We start from the raw sequence: 25,253 nt of genomic DNA on the forward strand, positions 1-25,253 counted from the left end.
GGAATGGGTGGTCATGTGACATGAGCACCCCTTCAGTGTGGCCTGCATGAGCAAACACACTCTTGCAATGTGAACTTTGGAGTTTGCGTTTTGTTTGTGATGATGGCGAACATCTTTCTGACTTGTGTGCTTTTGTCGTCCTGTCAACTGACACTTGGAGGTATGAGCATTAAAAATGATTGCATGTTAAGTGTATTTGACAAGTTTGTTTTTTTATTTGTATTTTTTATCCTGATGACTTGGACACGTTCGGCCGGCAGGTCCGCTGTTCCTGTCCGGCAAAGAGGCCGACGGCATCCTGAGCAGACGGACGCGTTCCAACACGGGCGTGTTCGAGGAGCTGCTGGAGGGCAACCTGGAAAGAGAATGTGTGGAGGAAGCGTGCAACTTTGAGGAGGCCAGGGAGATCTTTGAGGATAATGACAAAGCAGTGCGTCTTGAGCAACTTGAGTATTTATTTTATTTTAGTTTTTACTCGTCATTTTCTCCATCTTGTTTCCTGTTTGTGCTCACTGAAAGTGGCATCACTCTCGTTTCAGATGGACTTCTGGGCTGCTTATATTGGTAAGGATGACAAAATACGCATTTATCCTGTCAGAGAAGGGCTATATGATGAAACTAGGGATAAGCGAGTACCAATAACCGGCCTTATTTCAAGGTATCGGTACTACCTACTTGCAATTTGATGCCCCCATGTGGCTGTTTAACAACGACGAACTGAAAATTAGAAGGATAGGAAATTGCTATATATTTTATGCAATTTTAAAGGGAAAAAAAAGATGTATGAGATTTATAGATCTTTAACTCATTCACTCCCAGCCATTTTCACCTCTTTGCTTCCAGCTGCTTTGTTGGATTTTAACTGATTTTGCAAGGCCCACAGAATATTGTGTTCTATTTCTATAAAAACACGGAACACACCAAAAGAAAGATTAGTCTCTGTTTTCATCAGGAAAAAAAGTACATTTGTATTTGCTTCCGTTTTGCACCAAATAGCATTAGAATATAGCTCAGTTTGGTAAAAACACTGACAAAAAGAGCTTGCTTCTACATGGCCCTGGTTGATCTATTATACTCTGTTGCCACCTGCTTTCCGCAATAACTACCATTGCTTTAAGCCACCTCTTCATGTCAGAAGCTGCATCAAAGCCTTCTGTATGCTCTTGCATTAAGAAAAAAAAAAAAATTACCGCTTTCCCTGCTTCCCAGAGAAGAGATGGAGATATATTTGGAGAGTCATTTATTTCCAAAAAATCTGCCCACTCCCTTCTAATAATTTTATCAAACTCTACGTCTTTCAGTAATGAGATGTTAAAACGCCATATCGGGGGAGGTTTAAAGGTAGAGTCAATTTGTAGAGTGAGGGAGACTGGTGCATGATCACTTATAATTATAGAATGTATTTTTATAGCAGTTTTATCAACAATAGAATTATTTGTAAGGAAAAAATCAATTCTTGAGAATGATCGGTGCACAGCAGAGAAGAAAGTAAATTCCTTCTTAGTTGGGTTTTGAAGTCTCCAGCCATCGCTGAGGCCAAAATCCTCCATATATTCATCTATTACTTTAGCGGATCGTAATCGCCTTGTATATATCGTATTATTAGAACGATCTATTAACGGGTTCAAGACCGTGTTAAAATCACCTCCAATAATAATAGTAGAATTTGTTGCTAAATCGAGTAACCGAGAGAAAAATTCATGGAAAAAATCAGGGTCATCATTATTTGGGGCATATAAATTACCAATTGTATATACTTTATTAAATATAGTTACCTGGATAATAATATATCGGCCCTCTAAATCTGTTACTATATTATTTAGAGTAAAGAATAAATTCTTATGTATAAGTATAGAGACACCTCTTTGTCTACTATTATAGGAGGCAGAGTAAACTTGACTAAAATTTTTATCTATACATAATTTTTCTTCTGATTTTTGTAAGTGGGTTTCTTGTAGGAGACAAATATCTGCCTTAAATTTTGAGAGATGGTCTAAAATTTTTATTCTTTTTGCCTGGGAGCGAGTGCCACACACATTCCAGGAGACCAGAACTAATTTCTGCATACAAGCAATATAGACTCAGTCTTATGTATACATCTATATAAGCTGCTTATTAATATTAACATATTGTAGGATAGCAAAAGAGTAATTAGGCAATTTATATAATTTATATAAAGAGAGAGATAGCAAGTAGATAAGTATAATAGTGAAGAAACGTGGGGGGAAGTGAGTGTGAAGGAAATCTGTGGGGGATTCAACATAACAATACACCAGTAAATGGTGACCTAAGCGGTAATTAGAGGGAAAATTATATCATATTCAACTTATAAAAAGAAACAGGATCAAAAATTAGAAAAATACCTGGAAGATAAAATTAAACAACTAACGGATGAATATGTATTAAACCCAAATAATCAAATATGGATAGAACTACAGAATATAAAAATACAGTTAGATAACATGTTATCTAAAAAGACAGAGTTTATAATACAACAGTTGAGATATAATAATTTTGAACATAATAATAAATCAGGTAAATTCCTGGCAAATCAACTTCAACGGAATCGGGAAAAATCTCTTATAACGGCTATTAAAGATATAAATGGTGAATGCACACAATCACCAGAAGAAATTAACCATATTTTTTATAACTATTATCGAAATCTATACACAGAAATTAATAGACCTAACCCTGAATATATTGAGGAATTCCTAAACAGCTTAAATATACCTCAGTTATCTATTGAACATAAAGATATTCTCGATACCCCGCTTACTATAGATGAGTTGTATCGTGCTTTAGACAGTATGCCTAATGGCAGAGCACCTGGTCCAGACGGCTTTCCGGCTATATTTTTTAAACATTTCTGGTTAATGTTTGCTCCATTATTTCTAAGAGTAGTAACTGAAATTAAAAGTAAAGGTGATATACGTCAAGATATGAATATAGCAGCAATTAAACTTTTATTAAAGCCAGAAAAAGACCCTACCCTCCCGTCAAGTTACCGACCGATATCACTAATTAATACCGATATTAAAATTATCGCTAAGGCCTTGGCATCTCGATTAGAGACGGTAATCTCGACAATTATTCATAGTTATCAAACAGGTTTTATTAAAGGTCGTCATTCTACTAATAATATTAGGAGACTCTTTAACTTGATTAGTATGTCACAGCGGTATGATAAAAAGGCAGTTGTTATTTCGCTGGATGCAGAAAAAGCATTCGATAAAGTTAACTGGTCCTTCCTCTTTGCTGTCTTAAATAAATTCGGCTTCGGGGAGTCATTCATTCAATGGGTCTCAATATTATATGATTCTCCTAAAGCTACAGTTACTACTAATGGGATTACATCACAGAGTTTTACTTTACAAAGGGGAACAAGACAAGGGTGCCCAATTTCTCCTTTATTATTTGCTATATTTATTGAGCCGCTTGCATTAGCTATACGTCAGGATAGACGGATCCAAGGAATCCACTCCGGGACAATAGAACATAAAATTAATCTATATGCCGATGATATATTACTCTATTTAGAAGAACCTGCTATCTCGCTAGGGGAAGCATTTAAATTAATAACTAAATTCTCTCACTTATCAGATTACTCTATTAACTGGACAAAATCAACATTATTACCTATTACAGAAAATTCATGGAATCCTACAAGTCAGGATCCACACTACTCCTTTCCTACAGGTAATTTAAAATACTTAGGTGTTAAAATTTCACCTAAGTTAACTGAATTAACTTCTTTAAATTTTTCACCATTATTGGATAGTATCCGTAGTGACCTGGAGCGCTGGAATAATCTTCCGATCTCTTTAATAGGACGGATAGCTACTATAAAAATGAAAGTTTTACCAAAGATTAATTATTTATTTTCAATGATTCCATTTAAACCTACGTCTAACTGGTTCCAATCGCTGGACTCTGCTATCATAAAATTCTATTGGAATAAAAAAAAAGCCAAAATTAGTCTATCTACTCTTCAGGAAAGTAAATCTAAAGGAGGTTTAGAGGCACCAAACTTTATGTACTATTATCTAGCTAATCAACTACAATATCTTGTGCTATGGACACAACCCAACAGAGATACTAACTGTTGGTTGGAATTGGAGCAGAAGGATTGTAATAATCTTAGACTGTCAGATTTACTCTTTATTACAAAATCAATAAGACGACATAATTGTTTTAAAAACCCAATGATAGCCGCCACCCTGACTGCCTGGTGGAAGGCATTAGAAATTACAAACTCCCAATTGGCGCCCTGTGGGCTCTCTCCCATTTGGCATAACCCCGACTTTCAACTTAATAATCAGTCGTTCCATTTAAGCCTATGGGAGCAGAAAGGAATTACACACCTTCATCATCTTTTCTCAGATAATAAGTTTATATCGTATACAAACTTGGTCCAGAAATATGAAATAAAAAAGGGAAATTTCTTACATTATCTGCAAGTTAAAAATATGGTTAAGAAACAAATCCCAACACTTCAGGATACGCTCCAACTGCCTGTCTTAGCTAAAGATATTATAAAGCTTTCTCCAACAACAATAAAGAAAATATCAAAAATATATAAGTTATTTTTATACACAAATAAAACGTATTTACCGACTTTAAAATGGGAAAAAGACTTGTCTATAGTTCCGGAACCAGACTTTTGGACCCAAATCTGTGAAAATGTATTTAAAATGACCAAACAGACAAATTTGCAACTTATCCAATATAAGATACTTCATAGAACATATATTACACAATATATGATGAAAAAAATGGGACTCTCTGACTCCGACATTTGTCTCCAGTGCTCACAAAACACTGCCGATACTTATCTTCATGCTTTATGGTCATGTACTCCAGTGCTGCATTTCTGGACTAAAATCTTGGAAAAGCTCGCTGATATATTAAACTGTAGGCTTCCTTTATCTCCAAGACTGTGTTTACTAGGTGACTTAACAATAACTGAGCTACCATGTAAACAATCTCAATCTATATTTATAGCCCTTACTATTGCTAAAAAAATAATCCTTGTCAATTGGAAAAATAAACAATCTCTAAATATCGACCACTGGTTAAACTTACTAATAAATTATATCTCAATGGAAAAAATCTCTGCCTTAAATAAAAATCAAGTATCAAGATTTAAACAAATATGGTCTATGTACATAGAATATTTTAATCTCAATTTGGCAACTTAATCCTGCCAAGATTCTGCCTGTTAACGAGAGCCACCACATCGTTACAACTTCTGTTTTCGCTGCTCCTGTATTTGGTATTTTGTATCTGATTGTTTTTATTTTTATATAGTCAGGAACCTAGTTGCTGCTAGTGGGCTCGAGCATACCACACTATACGACACTATACTCAATAACTCCTTAAGATCTATTTCTAGTGGGCACTAAGCATCAACACTTGGTGTTACTGCATGCTAATTAGTCAATTTTCTTAACGCCGTCCCCTGTGGTCGGGCGGGGGTGGTTCTACCCCCCCCCCCCCCCGTTGTCTGCTCGGTGGCGGTTGCGTCTTGGCCGCTCCCTGGGCCCCCTGTGGGGTGCGGTGTTGGGGTGCTTCCCCTGGTGCCCGGGGCGGTGCCGTCCCGGCGCGGTCCGCTGCTCCGTGCCCGGCGGCGCGGTTCGGGGTGGGTGGGCCTCCGGTGTGCCCCGTGGTTCCCTCTCCCCTCACCCTTCCTCCCCCCCGTCGCCTCTCCCTCCTCGCCTCCTCCCGCCCATCCTCCTCTGCCTCCCGGTCCCTTTTCCCTTGTCGCCCTCCCTCCTCCTCTCCCCCCCCGCCTCCTGCCCTGCAGCCGCCCTTTCGCCTTCTTGTCGTCTTCTCCCCGCTTCCCCCGCCCCCCCCCCCCCTTCCCTGTCTGCCCTGCGGCCCCTCCCACTCCCTCTGCCTGGGCCTGGGGCTCCCTCCCCGGCCCGGGCGTCGGGCTCCGGGGGCCGGGCGAGGGTTTGGGGCCTGCCCCACTCCGGTATAACTCCTGGCGCCCCGGGCGGGCTCCGGTGGCCGGTGGGCTGTCCGGTAGCCCTGCTGCGCTGGCTGTCTGCCCATTGTGGTGCCGGGTGGATGAGGTGGGGGGCGGCGGGGGGTGGGGGTGCTGGGGGGCGGGCGTGCCACCTACACCCGCCGGGTTGGGTGAGGCCCCGCTGGTCGCTCCTCTTACTCACTTCACTAGCTTGCACTATACACTTTGTAAATATACACATAGGGCACACAACACATTTCTTGGTGGGGTGGGGAAGGGTGGAAACACCGTCTTCACCCTTCAACTCCCCTCCAATTTTAATGCACCTCACGTCCAAGGGGAGGGGTGAGTTGGGGCGGGGAGCCATCAGAGGGGATGGACTGCAGTGCCTGGCAGCGCTGTGGTCCCCCCCATTTGTGTCCCTGCCCCACCACTTTGTCCCTCCATTCCCTTTTTTAATGCACCACACATATACATATTCATTTTTTGGGGGGGGATACGGGTGTGTCGGAGTAGGGGAAATTTTTTCCCTCTGCTCCGACTCACCTGCTCCCAATTTTAATGCACCACACGCACACACTTGTATATACACTGGGTGGGGCCACATTCACGGTGTAAGGGTAGAGCTCGCCAGTCGGCGAGCTGGCGGACTCAGTAACAGGGTTAGGTGTCACTTGTACTCTGGCGTGACGACCGGGGCCTCTCCCCACCGGGCTCGGTGTTCTGGTGTCCCGCCTTCTCCCCTGGTGCTTCCTCCTCTGCTTCCCCCCTCCCGCCGCTGTGCAAATCTCGCGCGGCTGGAGGTGGGGTGGGCACATCTTCCCTCTCTGCGCTGCTGCCCGGTGCCGGCTTCCGGGGGGGGGGTGGGGGGTTCTCGCGGGGGGCCGGGTTGCGGGGGGGGGTGGCGGCCGTCGGGGGGGGGCGGCTTGTTTGGGGGGGGGGGTGGAGGTATGGGTGGGTGGGGGGTTGGGTGCTGGGGGTCGGGGTGTGTTCGGGGGTTTGGGGGTCGGGGGTGGTGGGGCCTGGGTCGTGGTGGATGGCGGGTTTGGGTGGGGTGCGGGGGGGTCGTGGGGGGATGGGGGCTGGGGACCGGTGGGGCGCTGTGGGGGCCCGCTGGGCCTGGTTCTGCGGCCTTGGGCTCGGGGGTGTGGGCCGGGGCTGGGGCGGGGGTGTTCCGGGTGTCTGGGTCGGCTCGCCGACCGGTGTCCGCTCGGGTGGCTTGGGGGTGGCCTTGGTGCTGCCGCGGCCTGGGGATTCCGGGGGGGGGGGGGGGGGTGCTCGCTTTGCTGGACCGCGGTTGACGGCTTCTTTCTTTGGTGGTGGTCCTTATGCATGCCAGATCCGTCGCACCAGCATCTACTGAAACTCAACAGAAGTACCCTCTCCCTCCCACAGCCCCTTGAATCAGTTGGTGCTGGTGTCTGTGGTTCTCACTTTGCTTTATCTATCCTTCCCTCCTTCCTCTCTTTAGTTTTTCCTCTGGTCACTTGAGATCTTAATTTATTAGAAGTATGAGGTTTCTGGGGTTGGCATAAGACTCCGGTTTTGTAACCACGCAGGAGGGGTCTTGTTGGTGCTGGACTTCACTTTGATGGATTGGATGTACTGGCTTCTATTGATCTCACTCTGCCTTATCGATCCTTCCCTCCTTCCTCTCTTTAGTTTTTCCTCTGGGCTCTTGAGATCTCGCTAAATTTGCTGGAATTTAGAGGCTTCGGGGTTGGCGTAAGACTTTGATTTTGTAATCATGGGGAAGGCAGGAAGTGTTTGGTCGGTGCTGGATGTCACTTTGATTTACCTTTCTTTTCTCTTTATTTCTGTTTTTTTCTGACCTTTTCTCTGGTCTCCTGACCATTTAAATCTCACGACTCTGGCAAGATTCTGAAGTACCTGGTTAAGGCGAAGGGTAATGGGATATTTATAAGGTTTTAGGTGAATGAATGAGTATAAATTTATACGTATTTGCACGCACGCACACGCACGCACGCAAACGCACGCAAACGCACACACGCAAACGCACGCACGCACGCAAACGCACGCACGCAAACGCACGCAAACGCACGCACACAAAAAAAAAAGAAAAAAAAAAAAAAAGAAAAAAAAAAAAGAAAACAGCAATGATGACAAGACGTTGAATCGGTAAGACTACCGAATGAACAATTCTGAGCTCTTCAAAAAAAAAAAAAAAAAAAAAAAAACAAAAAAAAAAAAAAAAAAAAAAAGTGTGAACACGTTTTTGGGAGGGAAGGACAAAGTGTTAAAAAAACGCTTTTACACGTTTTTGGGATTGAATGAGTTAATAATAATAATAATAATAAGAGAAGATCCGTTATGGATATTTCATCTTATCTCAAGTCATGTTTGTGAGTGATGAAGTCAGAGGCATGAAACGTGATCGTCGTGTGCTGTACCTTATTGTCTCACCCGAAACATCCTCAGACGGCGACCAGTGCAAGTCGAACCTGTGCGTACATCAGGCCACGTGCAAAGACGGCTTCAGCTCCTACACGTGTCTATGCCAACACGGTTTCACGGGTGTCCACTGTGAGATCGGTGAGCGGAAAAAATCATACAAGTGGACATTTACATGAACGGAAAAAAAAACAAAAACACAGACACACAACCGGCAGACATTTCAGCTAGTTCACATGGGCACACAGTCTTCTTTTTTTGTTGGCTTCTTTTTCAATGCAAGTTTGTAACAAACAGTTACTGACGTTATAGTATAAAATATCTATTCAATTTTATTTTTTAACCGCCAAATTATGTTGGAAAACAAAATAACCTCAAATCTGAAATATTCTCAGTAGCATCTTTTTTTTGTCCTATCATGCTCTGTACAGAAACAGCAAGAAACAGCAGCATTTTATTTATTTATTTATTTTTTTATGAAAACTCAATTCAACTTTATTTATAAAACAATTTAAAACAAGCATTAATGTATACAAAGTAGGGTTGGGAACCTCTGGGTACCTTACGATACGATCCGATATACGATACAAGGCTCACGGTAACGATTACCTCACGATATGACGATACCGTGATTATCGATATATTGCTCAGGTAATAAATCCACGATAAAACTAATCATAAAATAATAATAATAACAAAAATAATAATATAAATGAATAAAACTAAAATAAATAAATAATCAATCAATAAATAATGCAAATAAACACAAAAAATAAAAAACAATAATTAGTAATATAATTAATAATAAAGATAAATAAAATATAAAGATATGTAGAAACATAAATCATATATAAATTAAAAATAATAAAAATAAATACTACTACTACTAAGAAGAAGAAGAAGAACTACTAAGCTCGGGCGTCGTCACGGTGTACGAGTGGTTAGCACGTCCGCCTCCCAGTACTGAGGACTCAGATTCGAGTCCAGGCTCCAGCCTTCCTGGGTGGAGTTTGCATGTTCTCCCCGTGCCCGCGTGGGTCTTCTCCGGGTACTCCGGTCTCCTCCCACATTCCAAAGACATGCATGGCAGGTGAATTGGGCGCTCTGAATTGTCCCTAGGTGTGCTTGTGCGTGTGGATGGTTGTTCGTCTCTGTGTGCCCTGCAATTGGCTGGCGACCAATTCAAGGTGTACCCCGCCTACTGCCCAAAGCCAGCTGAGATAGGCTCCAGCACCCCCCGCGACCTTTGTGAGGAATAAGCGGTCAAGAGAATGGATGGATGGATGGAAAACTAAGCTGATGAGTCTTCTTCGCCTGAAGACTTCCATCCATTTCCTCGCCACTCTGAGGCGCTCCCCCTAGTGGCCCGCCAAGTAATTGCACAATAAGTCATGAACAATGGAGCCGTTGTAGTGGCTGAATAACTGCAAATATTGTGATACGTATCGATAATCAATCGGGAGACAAAGTATCACGATATATCATCGCACTCCTAATACAAAGTGCTGCATGACACGGAGCGAGAAGGTAGGACTCAGACGCAGAGTGTAAGTTGGCCAACAAGGCTGCAACTTTAATCCAATTGAACAAAAAACACCTCTCAAGGAGGGAAAAAAGGCAGAACAGAAAAAGCTCCAAACTGGAGATAAAACAAGGGCACTCAAAAACAGGGACAACTAAAGGCGCTCCGCTAGGGAGGAAAACAAGGGGCAAACTAAGGGCGCAAGACAAAGCAAGGCTAGACATCGAACGAGGACTGTGGAACAAGGGCTGTGAGGACGCTTCCATGCACTGAGATGTGACACTTCGGCAACGGAGGGGAGAATGCAGGTGGCTTTTATGTCCGGGTTGATTGGGAACAGGTGGTGGTGATCATGGGCGTGGACCGGTAATCAGTGAGCTGCAGGAAGGGTAAGTGACCTGGGGTGAGAGGAGAGTTAATACTTTCAAAATAAAACGGGAACCTGACTTTGAAAACAAAAGCATGAACCGCCACTCTGGTGGCGGCGTGACAGTACCCCCCCCTCAACGGCCGGCTCTCGACGGCCCAGGAATGTCAGGGTGCTCTTCATAGAAATCGTCGATGAGGGAGGGGTCCACGATGAACCGGGCGGGCACCCACTGCCTCTCTTCTGGCCCGTAACCCTCCCAATCCACCAGGTATTGGTGTCCCCGGCCCCGCTTTCTGACGTCCAACAACTTTCTTACTTTATAGACCGGGCCCCCCTCCACCATCTCCGGAGGGGGCGGCGCGGGCTCGGGCGGGACCAGGGAACTGTCCTGGACTGGCTTGACCTGGCTCACGTGGAAGGTAGGGTGGGTGCGGAGGGAACGAGGCAGGCGAAGGCGCACGGCGGCAGGGCCTATAGTCTTTGCAACTGGGAATGGCCCCACGAATCTCGGGGCCAACTTTGGACAGGGAACTTTGAGATGAAGATTTTTTGTTGAAAGCCATACCTTCTGCCCTGGCTGGTACTGTGGCGCGACCCTCCTCCTCCGGTCAGCAGCTCTTTTCACCCTGTCGCCTTGACGTTGAAGTGCCAGTCGAGCTGCTGACCAGATTCGGCGACATCGGCGGATCATGGCGAGGACCGAGGGGACTGAGGCTTCCTCCTCCAGGTCCGCGAAGTACTGTGGATCGTATCCGTGAACACATTTGAACGGCGTGATTCCTGTGGCAGAGGTGGGTAAGGAGTTATGCGCCAGTTCAACCCAGACCAAGTTCTTGCTCCAGGAGGACGGATTTTGGGAGACCAAGCATCGTAGTCCGGTCTCCAGCTGTTGGTTGAGCCTCTCGGCCTGTCCATTGGCCTCTGGGTGGTAGCCTGAGGTCAAGTTCGCCTTAGCCCCTATGGCTCTGCAGAACTCCCTCCAAAAACGAGAAACAAACTGGGGACCGCGGTCCGACACTATGTGCCGCGGGAATCCATGGATCCTGAACACCTGGTCGATCATGACTTCGGCGGTTCTTTTGGCTGAGGGAAGCTTAGGTAATGGGATAAAGCGGGCCATCTTAGAAAAGCGGTCGACGACAGTGAGTATTGTGGTTTTACCATGCGAAGTGGGAAGTCCAGTCACAAAGTCCATAGAAATCTCCGCCCAGGGCCTTGAGGGGATCGGCAGTGGTTGGAGGAGACCCATCCGGGGTTGATTTGATGATTTATTCCGGGCGCAGACTGGGCAGGCCTTGACATAATCACGTACCGAGGTCTCCATTGAAGGCCACCAAAATCTCCGGGCGACGACGTATAGGGTCCTGCGAGTACCTGGGTGGCAAGAAAGACGAGAGGTGTGTGCCCAATTGATCACCTGCGCTCGTAGACCCTCCGGGACGTAGAGCCGTCGTGGTGGACACTCCTTTGGAGCGATCGTGTCTTGGAGAGCCTCCTTGACATCCTCTTCAACCTGCCAGGACATGGTTCCGACAATGCAATCCCTAGGCAGGATGGGTTCAGGTTCGGCTGTTGTGGTTTCCGGGTCATGGATTCGGGACAGAGCATCTGCTTTGACGTTCTTGCTTCCGGGTCTGTAAGTTAGAGAAAACGAAAACCTGTTAAAAAACAATGACCATCTGGCCTGTCGTGGGTTCAGTCTTTTGGCGTGACGTAGGTATTCCAGGTTGCGGTGGTCTGTCCAGATGATGAAGGGGTGTTCCGCGCCCTCCAGCCAGTGCCTCCATTCTTCCAAGGCGACCTTGACAGCCAGCAATTCTCGGTCTCCCACGCTGTAATTGCGCTCAGCCTTGGAGAGCTTTCTGGACAAAAATGCACAGGGGTGCACCTTCCCATCTTCCTGGCTCCTTTGGGATAGGACGGCCCCGATACCCAGATTGGAGGCATCCACCTCGACCACGAACTGGCGGGTAGGATCAGGAACTCTGAGTATCGGGGCCTCTGTGAATCTTTTCTTGAGTTCCTTGAAGGCAGTGTTGGCTTCCGGGGTCCAGGTGAAGCGTTGCTGTGGCGAGGTCAAGGCATGGAGTGGAGCAGCGATGGAGCTGAAGTTGCGGATGAAGCGACGGTAAAAGTTGGCGAAGCCTAGGAATTGTTGCACCTTTTTTCTGGATTCCGGTGTGGGCCAGTCCCGGACCGCGCTGACCTTCTCCAGCTCCATCTCGACTCTGCCCGGAGATACGATGAATCCCAGAAACGAGACGGTGTCCGCATGAAAAAGGCTCTTTTCAGCCTTTACAAAGAGCTTGTTTTCTAGCAAGCGTTTCAGGACCTGGGTGACATGGTGCTGGTGGGTTTTCAAATCCGGTGAGTAGATCAATATGTCGTCCAGATACACATACACGAACTGGTCGAGGAAGTCCTTGAGTACATCATTAATCATGGCCTGGAAAACCGCTGGTGCATTAGTGAGTCCAAAAGGCATTACTAAGTATTCGTAGTGGCCTCGGGGAGTATTGAAGCCAGTCTTCCACTCATCCCCTGCACGAATACGGACAAGGTGATAAGCGTTGCGGAGATCCAGTTTGGTGATCTTGGCTTGCTGGAGCTGGTCGAATACTGAAGACATCAAAGGCAGGGGATAACGATTCTTGACTGTGATTTCATTCAGAGGACTGTAGTCAATGCAAGGGCGTAATGAGCCATCCTTCTTGCCCACAAAGAAAAATCCGGCTCCAGCTGGCGATGACGATGGCCGGATAAGTCCTGCTTTCAAGGAAGTGTCTATGTACTCGTTTAGGGCCTTGCGTTCGGGACCCGACACCGAGTACAATCTCCCCTTGGGGATGGTAGATCCAGGAATCAACTCGATCGCACAGTCATAGGATCGATGTGGGGGAAGTGACATGGCCTTGGTCTTGCTGAACACCTCCCTGAGCGGATGATAGCAGGAGGGAACGGTGTTCAGGTCCGGGTAATCCTGGTCATTCTCGAGAGACACCTGTCGGATGGCAGCGGGAGGTGTCTCTGCCGCTGGCCGCTCCACCCCATGGTGGTCACAATCATCTCCCCAGTCCAGGACTCGCCCCGATCGCCAGTCGATGCGGGGGTTGTGCAACTGCAACCAGGGATGACCCAGGACCAGTGTGTGTGATGGGGACCGGAAGACATGGAAGCGAAGGAGTTCTCTGTGCTGCCCAATGTGGATCTCGAGTGGTTCTGTGACGTGCGTGATGAGGAATAGATCTTTGCCATTGAGCGCCCTGGCCCTCATGTGGGTAGTAAGTGGTTCCGTGCCGGCCTGCAATTTCTTCACCAGCCCCCAATCCATGAGGCTCTCGTCCGCTCCAGAGTCAATGAGAGCTAGTAGGTCTGTGGGAGTGGTATTGCAGGAAATCGTGACTTGCGTGAGTTTTCGGTTTTTGCCTTGCTGGTGAGTCGCGGTACGCACCGGAGAGCCTCTCTTGGTGGGACAAGCTACCACCAGATGGCCTTGTTCTCCACAGTAGTAGCATCGCCCCTCTTGACGACGTCGCTGGCATTCGTGGTGAGACAATCGGGCGCGGTCCAGCTGCATCGGCTCCTCGTCACTCTCGCTGGGCCTTCCCGCGGTGGGTGACTGGGGAAGGACACCTCGCGGAGGGCCTCTTGCTTCCGGATGCCGGAAGAATCCGGAACCGTGTCCTCGTTGATGTCTGCTGGTCTGCAAAAGATCTCGCCGTCGATGATCGGTGCGAATGGCCAATGAGATCAATGAGTCCAGATCGCCAGGCAAGTCTACGGGCAATAGGAGCTCTTGCATAGTTGTGGAAAGCCCCTTTAAAAAGTGGTCAAAAAGAGCTGTGTCATTCCAGCCACTCCTGGCCGCTAGAGATCGGAATCGGATTGCGTAGTCATTCACCGATTCTCTGCCCTGTCTGAGGTTACTAAGTTCTCGAGTCTTTTCCCGATCCATGTTAGTTGGATCGAACACGAGACGAAGTGCCCTGCTAAACCCGGCTGCGGTTGAGCAAGTCGGGGAGTGCCTTGCCCATTCCGTGGTGGCCCAGTCTCTGGCTCTTCCGGTCAGATGTGAAATCATGAAGGCCACACGGGAACGGTCAGTGGGGAAAGCCTGTGGCGAAAGTTCAAAATGTAAGTCGCATTCGGTTAGGAATGCCTGACATTGTCCCTGGTCTCCCGAGTATCGCTCCGGGGGAGCCAGTCTCAAACCAGCCCCGGTCAAGGCTGGAGTCGGGATCGGTGGTTCTGCTGTCTCTGGATTCGTGATGGCCGGCGTGGAGGGTCGCAGGTGGCTCATTAGCTCCTGCACCTGTCCAACGAGCTCTCCCATGCGGGTGGCCATCGCCTGCTGGACCTCCTCCGTCTGCGACAGGCGGACGGCCTGTCGTCGAAGTGCAGCCTCCAACTTCTCCGCTGGGTCCATGCTGGCCGAAGTGTACTGACACGGAGCGAGAAGGTAGGACTCAGACGCAGAGTGTAAGTTGGCCAACAAGGCTGCAACTTTAATCCAATTGAACAAAAAACACCTCTCAAGGAGGGAAAAAAGGCAGAACAGAAAAAGCTCCAAACTGGAGATAAAACAAGGGCACTCAAAAACAGGGACAACTAAAGGCGCTCCGCTAGGGAGGAAAACAAGGGGCAAACTAAGGGCGCAAGACAAAGCAAGGCTAGACATCGAACGAGGACTGTGGAACAAGGGCTGTGAGGACGCTTCCATGCACTGAGATGTGACACTTCGGCAACGGAGGGGAGAATGCAGGTGGCTTTTATGTCCGGGTTGATTGGGAACAGGTGGTGGTGATCATGGGCGTGGACCGGTAATCAGTGAGCTGCAGGAAGGGTAAGTGACCTGGGGTGAGAGGAGAGTTAATACTTTCAAAATAAAACGGGAACCTGACTTTGAAAACAAAAGCATGAACCGCCACTCTGGTGGCGGCGTGACAGTACCCCCCCCTCAACGGCCGGCTCTCGACGGCCCAGGAATGTCAGGGTGCTCTTCATAGAAATCGTCGATGAGGGAGGGGTCCACGATGAACCGGGCGGGCACCCACTGCCTCTCTTCTGGCCCGTAACCCTCCCAATCCACCAGGTATTGGTGTCCCCGGCCCCGCTTTCTGACGTCCAACAACTTTCTTACTTTATAGACCGGGCCCCCCTCCACCATCTCCGGAGGGGGCGGCGCGGGCTCGGGCGGGACCAGGGAACTGTCCTGGACTGGCTTGACCTGGCTCACGTGGAAGGTAGGGTGGGTGCGGAGGGAACGAGGCAGGCGAAGGCGCACGGCGGCAGGGCCTATAGTCTTTGCAACTGGGAATGGCCCCACGAATCTCGGGGCCAACTTTGGACAGGGAACTTTGAGATGAAGATTTTTTGTTGAAAGCCATACCTTCTGCCCTGGCTGGTACTGTGGCGCGACCCTCCTCCTCCGGTCAGCAGCTCTTTTCACCCTGTCGCCTTGACGTTGAAGTGCCAGTCGAGCTGCTGACCAGATTCGGCGACATCGGCGGATCATGGCGAGGACCGAGGGGACTGAGGCTTCCTCCTCCAGGTCCGCGAAGTACTGTGGATCGTATCCGTGAACACATTTGAACGGCGTGATTCCTGTGGCAGAGGTGGGTAAGGAGTTATGCGCCAGTTCAACCCAGACCAAGTTCTTGCTCCAGGAGGACGGATTTTGGGAGACCAAGCATCGTAGTCCGGTCTCCAGCTGTTGGTTGAGCCTCTCGGCCTGTCCATTGGCCTCTGGGTGGTAGCCTGAGGTCAAGTTCGCCTTAGCCCCTATGGCTCTGCAGAACTCCCTCCAAAAACGAGAAACAAACTGGGGACCGCGGTCCGACACTATGTGCCGCGGGAATCCATGGATCCTGAACACCTGGTCGATCATGACTTCGGCGGTTCTTTTGGCTGAGGGAAGCTTAGGTAATGGGATAAAGCGGGCCATCTTAGAAAAGCGGTCGACGACAGTGAGTATTGTGGTTTTACCATGCGAAGTGGGAAGTCCAGTCACAAAGTCCATAGAAATCTCCGCCCAGGGCCTTGAGGGGATCGGCAGTGGTTGGAGGAGACCCATCCGGGGTTGATTTGATGATTTATTCCGGGCGCAGACTGGGCAGGCCTTGACATAATCACGTACCGAGGTCTCCATTGAAGGCCACCAAAATCTCCGGGCGACGACGTATAGGGTCCTGCGAGTACCTGGGTGGCAAGAAAGACGAGAGGTGTGTGCCCAATTGATCACCTGCGCTCGTAGACCCTCCGGGACGTAGAGCCGTCGTGGTGGACACTCCTTTGGAGCGATCGTGTCTTGGAGAGCCTCCTTGACATCCTCTTCAACCTGCCAGGACATGGTTCCGACAATGCAATCCCTAGGCAGGATGGGTTCAGGTTCGGCTGTTGTGGTTTCCGGGTCATGGATTCGGGACAGAGCATCTGCTTTGACGTTCTTGCTTCCGGGTCTGTAAGTTAGAGAAAACGAAAACCTGTTAAAAAACAATGACCATCTGGCCTGTCGTGGGTTCAGTCTTTTGGCGTGACGTAGGTATTCCAGGTTGCGGTGGTCTGTCCAGATGATGAAGGGGTGTTCCGCGCCCTCCAGCCAGTGCCTCCATTCTTCCAAGGCGACCTTGACAGCCAGCAATTCTCGGTCTCCCACGCTGTAATTGCGCTCAGCCTTGGAGAGCTTTCTGGACAAAAATGCACAGGGGTGCACCTTCCCATCTTCCTGGCTCCTTTGGGATAGGACGGCCCCGATACCCAGATTGGAGGCATCCACCTCGACCACGAACTGGCGGGTAGGATCAGGAACTCTGAGTATCGGGGCCTCTGTGAATCTTTTCTTGAGTTCCTTGAAGGCAGTGTTGGCTTCCGGGGTCCAGGTGAAGCGTTGCTGTGGCGAGGTCAAGGCATGGAGTGGAGCAGCGATGGAGCTGAAGTTGCGGATGAAGCGACGGTAAAAGTTGGCGAAGCCTAGGAATTGTTGCACCTTTTTTCTGGATTCCGGTGTGGGCCAGTCCCGGACCGCGCTGACCTTCTCCAGCTCCATCTCGACTCTGCCCGGAGATACGATGAATCCCAGAAACGAGACGGTGTCCGCATGAAAAAGGCTCTTTTCAGCCTTTACAAAGAGCTTGTTTTCTAGCAAGCGTTTCAGGACCTGGGTGACATGGTGCTGGTGGGTTTTCAAATCCGGTGAGTAGATCAATATGTCGTCCAGATACACATACACGAACTGGTCGAGGAAGTCCTTGAGTACATCATTAATCATGGCCTGGAAAACCGCTGGTGCATTAGTGAGTCCAAAAGGCATTACTAAGTATTCGTAGTGGCCTCGGGGAGTATTGAAGCCAGTCTTCCACTCATCCCCTGCACGAATACGGACAAGGTGATAAGCGTTGCGGAGATCCAGTTTGGTGAATATCTTGGCTTGCTGGAGCTGGTCGAATACTGAAGACATCAAAGGCAGGGGATAACGATTCTTGACTGTGATTTCATTCAGAGGACTGTAGTCAATGCAAGGGCGTAATGAGCCATCCTTCTTGCCCACAAAGAAAAATCCGGCTCCAGCTGGCGATGACGATGGCCGGATAAGTCCTGCTTTCAAGGAAGTGTCTATGTACTCGTTTAGGGCCTTGCGTTCGGGACCCGACACCGAGTACAATCTCCCCTTGGGGATGGTAGATCCAGGAATCAACTCGATCGCACAGTCATAGGATCGATGGGGGGGAAGTGACATGGCCTTGGTCTTGCTGAACACCTCCCTGAGCGGATGATAGCAGGAGGGAACGGTGTTCAGGTCCGGGTAATCCTGGTCATTCTCGAGAGACACCTGTCGGATGGCAGCGGGAGGTGTCTCTGCCGCTGGCCGCTCCACCCCATGGTGGTCACAATCATCTCCCCAGTCCAGGACTCGCCCCGATCGCCAGTCGATGCGGGGGTTGTGCAACTGCAACCAGGGATGACCCAGGACCAGTGTGTGTGATGGGGACCGGAAGACATGGAAGCGAAGGAGTTCTCTGTGCTGCCCAATGTGGATCTCGAGTGGTTCTGTGACGTGCGTGATGAGGAATAGATCTTTGCCATTGAGCGCCCTGGCCCTCATGTGGGTAGTAAGTGGTTCCGTGCCGGCCTGCAATTTCTTCACCAGCCCCCAATCCATGAGGCTCTCGTCCGCTCCAGAGTCAATGAGAGCTAGTAGGTCTGTGGGAGTGGTATTGCAGGAAATCGTGACTTGCGTGAGTTTTCGGTTTTTGCCTTGCTGGTGAGTCGCGGTACTCACCGGAGAGCCTCTCTTGGTGGGACAAGCTACCACCAGATGGCCTTGTTCTCCACAGTAGTAGCATCGCCCCTCTTGACGACGTCGCTGGCATTCGTGGTGAGACAATCGGGCGCGGTCCAGCTGCATCGGCTCCTCGTCACTCTCGCTGGGCCTTCCCGCGGTGGGTGACTGGGGAAGGACACCTCGCGGAGGGCCTCTTGCTTCCGGATGCCGGAAGAATCCGGAACCGTGTCCTCGTTGATGTCTGCTGGTCTGCAAAAGATCTCGCCGTCGATGATCGGTGCGAATGGCCAATGAGATCAATGAGTCCAGATCGCCAGGCAAGTCTACGGGCAATAGGAGCTCTTGCATAGTTGTGGAAAGCCCCTTTAAAAAGTGGTCAAAAAGAGCTGTGTCATTCCAGCCACTCCTGGCCGCTAGAGATCGGAATCGGATTGCGTAGTCATTCACCGATTCTCTGCCCTGTCTGAGGTTACTAAGTTCTCGAGTCTTTTCCCGATCCATGTTAGTTGGATCGAACACGAGACGAAGTGCCCTGCTAAACCCGGCTGCGGTTGAGCAAGTCGGGGAGTGCCTTGCCCATTCCGTGGTGGCCCAGTCTCTGGCTCTTCCGGTCAGATGTGAAATCATGAAGGCCACACGGGAACGGTCAGTGGGGAAAGCCTGTGGCGAAAGTTCAAAATGTAAGTCGCATTCGGTTAGGAATGCCTGACATTGTCCCTGGTCTCCCGAGTATCGCTCCGGGGGAGCCAGTCTCAAACCAGCCCCGGTCAAGGCTGGAGTCGGGATCGGTGGTTCTGCTGTCTCTGGATTCGTGATGGCCGGCGTGGAGGGTCGCAGGTGGCTCATTAGCTCCTGCACCTGTCCAACGAGCTCTCCCATGCGGGTGGCCATCGCCTGCTGGACCTCCTCCGTCTGCGACAGGCGGACGGCCTGTCGTCGAAGTGCAGCCTCCAACTTCTCCGCTGGGTCCATGCTGGCCGAAGTGTACTGACACGGAGCGAGAAGGTAGGACTCAGACGCAGAGTGTAAGTTGGCCAACAAGGCTGCAACTTTAATCCAATTGAACAAAAAACACCTCTCAAGGAGGGAAAAAAGGCAGAACAGAAAAAGCTCCAAACTGGAGATAAAACAAGGGCACTCAAAAACAGGGACAACTAAAGGCGCTCCGCTAGGGAGGAAAACAAGGGGCAAACTAAGGGCGCAAGACAAAGCAAGGCTAGACATCGAACGAGGACTGTGGAACAAGGGCTGTGAGGACGCTTCCATGCACTGAGATGTGACACTTCGGCAACGGAGGGGAGAATGCAGGTGGCTTTTATGTCCGGGTTGATTGGGAACAGGTGGTGGTGATCATGGGCGTGGACCGGTAATCAGTGAGCTGCAGGAAGGGTAAGTGACCTGGGGTGAGAGGAGAGTTAATACTTTCAAAATAAAACGGGAACCTGACTTTGAAAACAAAAGCATGAACCGCCACTCTGGTGGCGGCGTGACACTGCACATGAAACAGAAATCGGTCGTGCAGTAAATAAGAACAAGAAGAAAGCAAACATTTTAAGTGGGTATACAAGCATTTTTTATTTATTTTTTTGTATACAAGTAAATAATTTTTACATCTTCACTTCTGAAAATATAAATTGGATCGTCCATTTTGCTCCATTGATTCAAAATAGGGGAAGCAAGGTCGAGGCAAACAGCCAAATATTTGCGGTCCAAAGGGTTATTTAGGCTTTAAAAAAAAATATATATTTGATTTTATTTTATTTTTTTTTAGGAGTATCTCTGACTGTACTATGTTACATTTTGATGTGTAATGCCAATGTAATTGACCATTAAAAAAAAGAAAAAAAAAACAACGTTTCCCTTTAGATGTAATGAAAAGGTGTGATCTGAACAACGGAGACTGCGGGCACTTTTGCGAGCCCATGGGCATCGTTGGTGGCAAATGTTACTGTGCGGAAGGATACAAGCTGATGCAGGACGGGATCAGCTGCGAACCAGAAGGTAGGTTGCAACTAATTACAATCAATCATTCTGCATTTCCTACCGATAAATATTTGTCTTCCTATAAGCCGAGTTCCCGTGCGGCAAGACGGCTCTGATGAGGGCCGCTCGATCTCTCGTCCCCGCCCTAAACGCTAATGGGCCGCAGCCCATAAAGCGCATCGTCGGTGGCGATACGGTCGTCCCGGCAGAGATCCCCTGGCAGGTATTTTGTTTTGTTTGTTTGTTTGTTTTATTTACACGTGTACTAACCAGCAAATTTCACTTATTTTGAGTGTGTATCCACCTCTTGCCATTCATACAACACAATAAGCGAAGTGTCCTTGTTCAACTCAAGTGGCCACAAACATTTTGTTCAACTCTAAATTTAAAGTTAAAACCACTTTGAACCACTCCATTATATATTGGGCCAACATCATTTTTTTTTAATCTTTTACGTACTGAAAGTCCTCATTTGAGTAACAAGATTCAGATATTAGTATAGAAATAGAAAATAAATATCATGTCAGTTATGGAAATAGCAAGTTGACATTGAACCGATTAAGTACAACAGAGTGGAAATATGAAGAAAAAAAAAAAGATCATTTCTAGATAACGGCTGATTATTTTCCTACAGAAATGTGGAACTGACAATGTGGAGTAAACATTTTTAACTAGCAAATTCATTCATTTCAGCATATTTGCAAGTAGTCTACATTCGAATATACTTAAGCTAAAAAAATAAAGACTAAACAATATTTATTTAAGTAATTTTCCAACATGTTGGTATAATGTAGGCGACATGCTAAAATAAATAAATAAATAAATAAATAAAAAATAGCGCCCCTACCATTTTTTGGAATTATAGGCAAAAATGTGTGTGTGGGGGGGAAGTGTAGTTAGCATTTATGCTACAAGTACATTTAAATACGTTTCAAGGTATTTGCAAATAGCATTCTTTCCCATAATGTCACAGGATATTAACTTGCGTAAATAAATAAATAAATACATAAATAAATAAAAAAAAAATTTAGCATTTGGCCTACAATATACAAATAGCTTAGAAAATCTAAGTAAATTGACATTGTTTATTTTTAATTTGTATGATTTATTATTATGTCTTCAATGCATGATTTCCATTCAACATTTGACATGCTCAACTAAAAAAAATAAAATAAATAAAAAACCAAAAAAAGAAGACATACTGCAGTGCATAAAATAAACCACAAATTACGATTAAACAATTCTTCATTTTCAAACGCTAAAAAAACTAGATATATATCATAAAATATTTAAGGGATACTTTACTTATTTAGCCATTTTTGGCAGTCAAATATTCATATTTTGCCTATAACAAATTTGATATTTTCATGATTTTTCTTGTACAATTAGTACCTTCAAAAACACATTTTGCAACTTGCTGTCGACTGAAAATGACATCATAAGGGCTCAGGTAACCAATCACAACTCAGCTTGTGAATGTCACATGACCAAACCTAGAAAACAGGTGAGCTGTGATTGTTTACCTGAACCCTTGTGATGTCATTTTCAGTCGACAGTAAGTTGCAAAATGTGTTTTTAAAAGGTATTAATTGTACGTGAAAAACAATGAAAGTATCAAATTAATAAATACAAAATATTAACTTTTTATTGCTATAATAGGCTAAATAAGTGAAGTATCCCTTTAAATATGTTGCAACATATTTGCCGCTTAATTTTGTTTTTCTCCACATTGGCAGTTTGACTCTTGAGAAATGTCCTCCTCCATGTAACTCCATGTTTCCGATGCTTGTGTCCAAATGGAGTATTTACAAGATTTGGCTTCCCGCCGTCTTGTCCACGCAGGCGGCCTTGGTGGACAAAAGGGACGGTGAGGTGTTCTGCGGCGGCTCCATTCTGAGCGAGCAGTGGGTCGTCACCGCGGCTCACTGTCTGGCCGACGCGCCGGGACCCTTCTTTGTCAGAGTGGGTACGACCCCTTTTAAAGACCTTCACTATGGGAAGCATTTATTCAGTAGTCTTGTTATTAAAATAAGGTCCATGGACCAGCTACTAGCAGTTCTAAGTGGGCGTGGCTAAAATAGTGTAAAAACAAACCTTTGTCCGCATCTGGTAATTACTGTTTGTGGAGCAAGTCAGGGTATCAAAATAAGTACATTAATTTTGAGTTAATTTAACGCCACTAATTATTTTAGCGCGCGATTAATGACCGCCCCTTACTTGGAAAACCTGTACTGGAGGAATTGCAGTCGCAACGCAGAAGAATTAGCAGTAATAAATGTAAGGTAATAATAATGCATATATTTGTGGAGACTGGGGTCATGTTATGTTTTATCATTTTAAAAATGTGCAGAATTTCAGTAGTTGTACTTCAAGTTAAATATTAGATAATATGAAAAGAAAAATGCACTGAGCTTTCACCAACGTTTTACAAATGCAATTATGCCATCTAGTGGCAGAAACACAAATCAATAGCACACTCTTTTTTTACAGTACACTACATCTTTCTTTTTAATTTTAATTCAATTTTATGAATTATTATGAATTACTGAATCAATGACTAAAAGATGGAGACATACTTCAATAGTTTTGTTTTTTTTTGGGACCAATTTTATGTTAACTCATTCACTCCCAGCCACTTTCCCTGAAGCAACACCTTCGCTCTTGGCTGTTTTACTGGATTTTGACTGATTTTGCAGGGCCCACGGAATATTGTGTTCAATGGCTATAAAGAAAGATGAAAGTCTTTTCTTTCACCAGGAAATATAAAGTATATTTGTATTAGAATGTTTCATCATTATTCACAAACCTGTTGAAAACACTGGGAAAAGGAGCTTGTTGCAACATAGCCCTGGCCGATCTCTTATACACTGCTGCCACCTACTGGCCGTTCATTGTGTGACTTCTTCAGGTCAGAAGCTGCATCAAGCCTTCTGTATGCTCTAGCATAAAAAAACAAAAAAAACAAAAACACAAATATATTTTTGGGAGTGCAGGACAAAGTGTTAAAAACGTATTTATATGTTTTGGGGATTGAATGAGTTCAGAGAATGAAAACTTACGAAATGAAATGAAAAATGAAAACGAAATTATAATATAATGATCAATTTAATCATGTAAATTGTATTGTACATTTAGAACAGACAAAATTTGTGGATTAATCGTGAGTTAACTATCAAAGTCATGCAATTAATTACGATTAAAAAATTTAATCGCCTGACACCCCTAAGAGCAAATATTTAAGGGATACTTGACTCATTGAGCCATTTTCAGCAGCAAAGAGTTAATATTTGTCCAGAATTAATTTGTGAATGTTATTTTTTAATGTACAATTAATACCTTAAAATAATTTTTTTTCCCACTTACTGTCAACTGAAGACGACATCACCTGTGCTGAGGAGTTAGGTAACGACCAATCCAAGCTCAGTTTGCTGGTCAAACCCAAAACACGGGGGAGCCATGATTGGTCGTTACCTTACTTCCTCAGCACAGGTGATGTCGTCTTCAGTCGACAGCAAGTAGAAGAATAACTTTTTAAAGTTATTAATTATACAAGAAAAATAATGACGTTAAATGAATTCTAAAAATATTAACTCTTTACTGCTGGAAATGGCTCAATGAGTCAAGTATCCCTTTAAAGATAAAGGACCAATTGGTGCCGTGACCCGGACAAGGTAAATACTTACCTTAAGCTGGATATGGAATAAATGCTCAAAAGCTTCTCCGCAACTGGCTGCTTGACGCGGCCGCGTGTCGTGTCGTCCACCTGCAGGCGAGCACAACATTCGACTGAAAGAGTACACGGAGCAAGACGTGGAAGTATCGTCGCAGCACGCGTACCCGCTGTACAACGCCAGCGCGAGCGCGTACGACCACGACGTGGCGCTGCTCCGCCTCCGAACGGCCCTCAACTTCTCGGCCGACGTGCGGCCCATCTGCGTGGGGCCCCGGGCCTTCACCGAGGCGCTGGTGAAGAGGGCCTCGCCCGCCACAGTCAGCGGCTGGGGCCGGACGCGCTACCTGGGGCTCCCGTCCAACACGCTGCAAAAAGTGGAGGTCCCCTTCACCGGCCGCACCGAGTGCAAGTCGAGCAGCAGCGCCCGCATCACCCCAGCCATGTTCTGCGCCGGCTACTACGACCGGGCCAAAGACGCGTGCCAGGGCGACAGCGGGGGGCCGCACGCCAATAAGGTCCACGGCACCTGGTTCTTGACGGGCATCGTCAGCTGGGGGGAAGAGTGCGCCATGGACGGCAAGTACGGCGTGTACACGCGCGTCTCTCTCTACGCCGACTGGATCCGCAACGTGACCCGCGGGTTGGAGCAGCAGGTGGAAGCGCCGCCGTTTGACGATGATGTGCTCGACTCGGCGGATGTTGGCGCTTGAACACAGTTTCACAGCCAGTGAAGAGAGAAGAAAAGTTTAGCAGGATTCTCACTTTACTCTCAGAATTCTGACTTTAAAGTCAGAATTATGACCTTATTAGTGCTACTATTATTCGCACTTTAAAAAATTCTCACTTTAAAGAATTCTGACTTTATTTTAAAGTTTGACTTTACTTTAAAGTCAGAATTCTGACTTTATTCTCAGAATTTTGACCTTAAAGTCAGAATTCCACCAATACCTTATTAGTGCTACTATTATTCTCATTTTAAAATAGTCAGAAATCTGAGATTAAAGTGAGAATTCTCACTTTAATCTCAGTATTCTGACTACT

General features: G+C 46.9%; 1 protein-coding gene across 1 annotated transcript; it reads left to right on the top strand.

Annotated features, from left to right (window-relative positions):
- Positions 1 to 25,166, top strand: f9a (coagulation factor IXa). The gene is made up of 8 exons (XM_077531404.1): positions 1 to 160; positions 261 to 430; positions 540 to 564; positions 8,411 to 8,524; positions 20,423 to 20,557; positions 20,626 to 20,762; positions 22,382 to 22,505; positions 24,309 to 25,166. The coding sequence occupies exons 1-8, from the start codon at positions 100 to 102 to the stop codon at positions 24,920 to 24,922; spliced, it is 1,380 nt and encodes a 459-aa protein (XP_077387530.1). The 5' UTR covers positions 1 to 99; the 3' UTR covers positions 24,923 to 25,166.
- Positions 25,167 to 25,253: the final 87 nt, after the last annotated feature.

Source organism: Festucalex cinctus, chromosome 9 (genome assembly GCF_051991245.1).
Source record: "Festucalex cinctus isolate MCC-2025b chromosome 9, RoL_Fcin_1.0, whole genome shotgun sequence".
In the NCBI taxonomy this organism is placed as follows: Eukaryota; Metazoa; Chordata; class Actinopteri; order Syngnathiformes; family Syngnathidae; genus Festucalex; species Festucalex cinctus.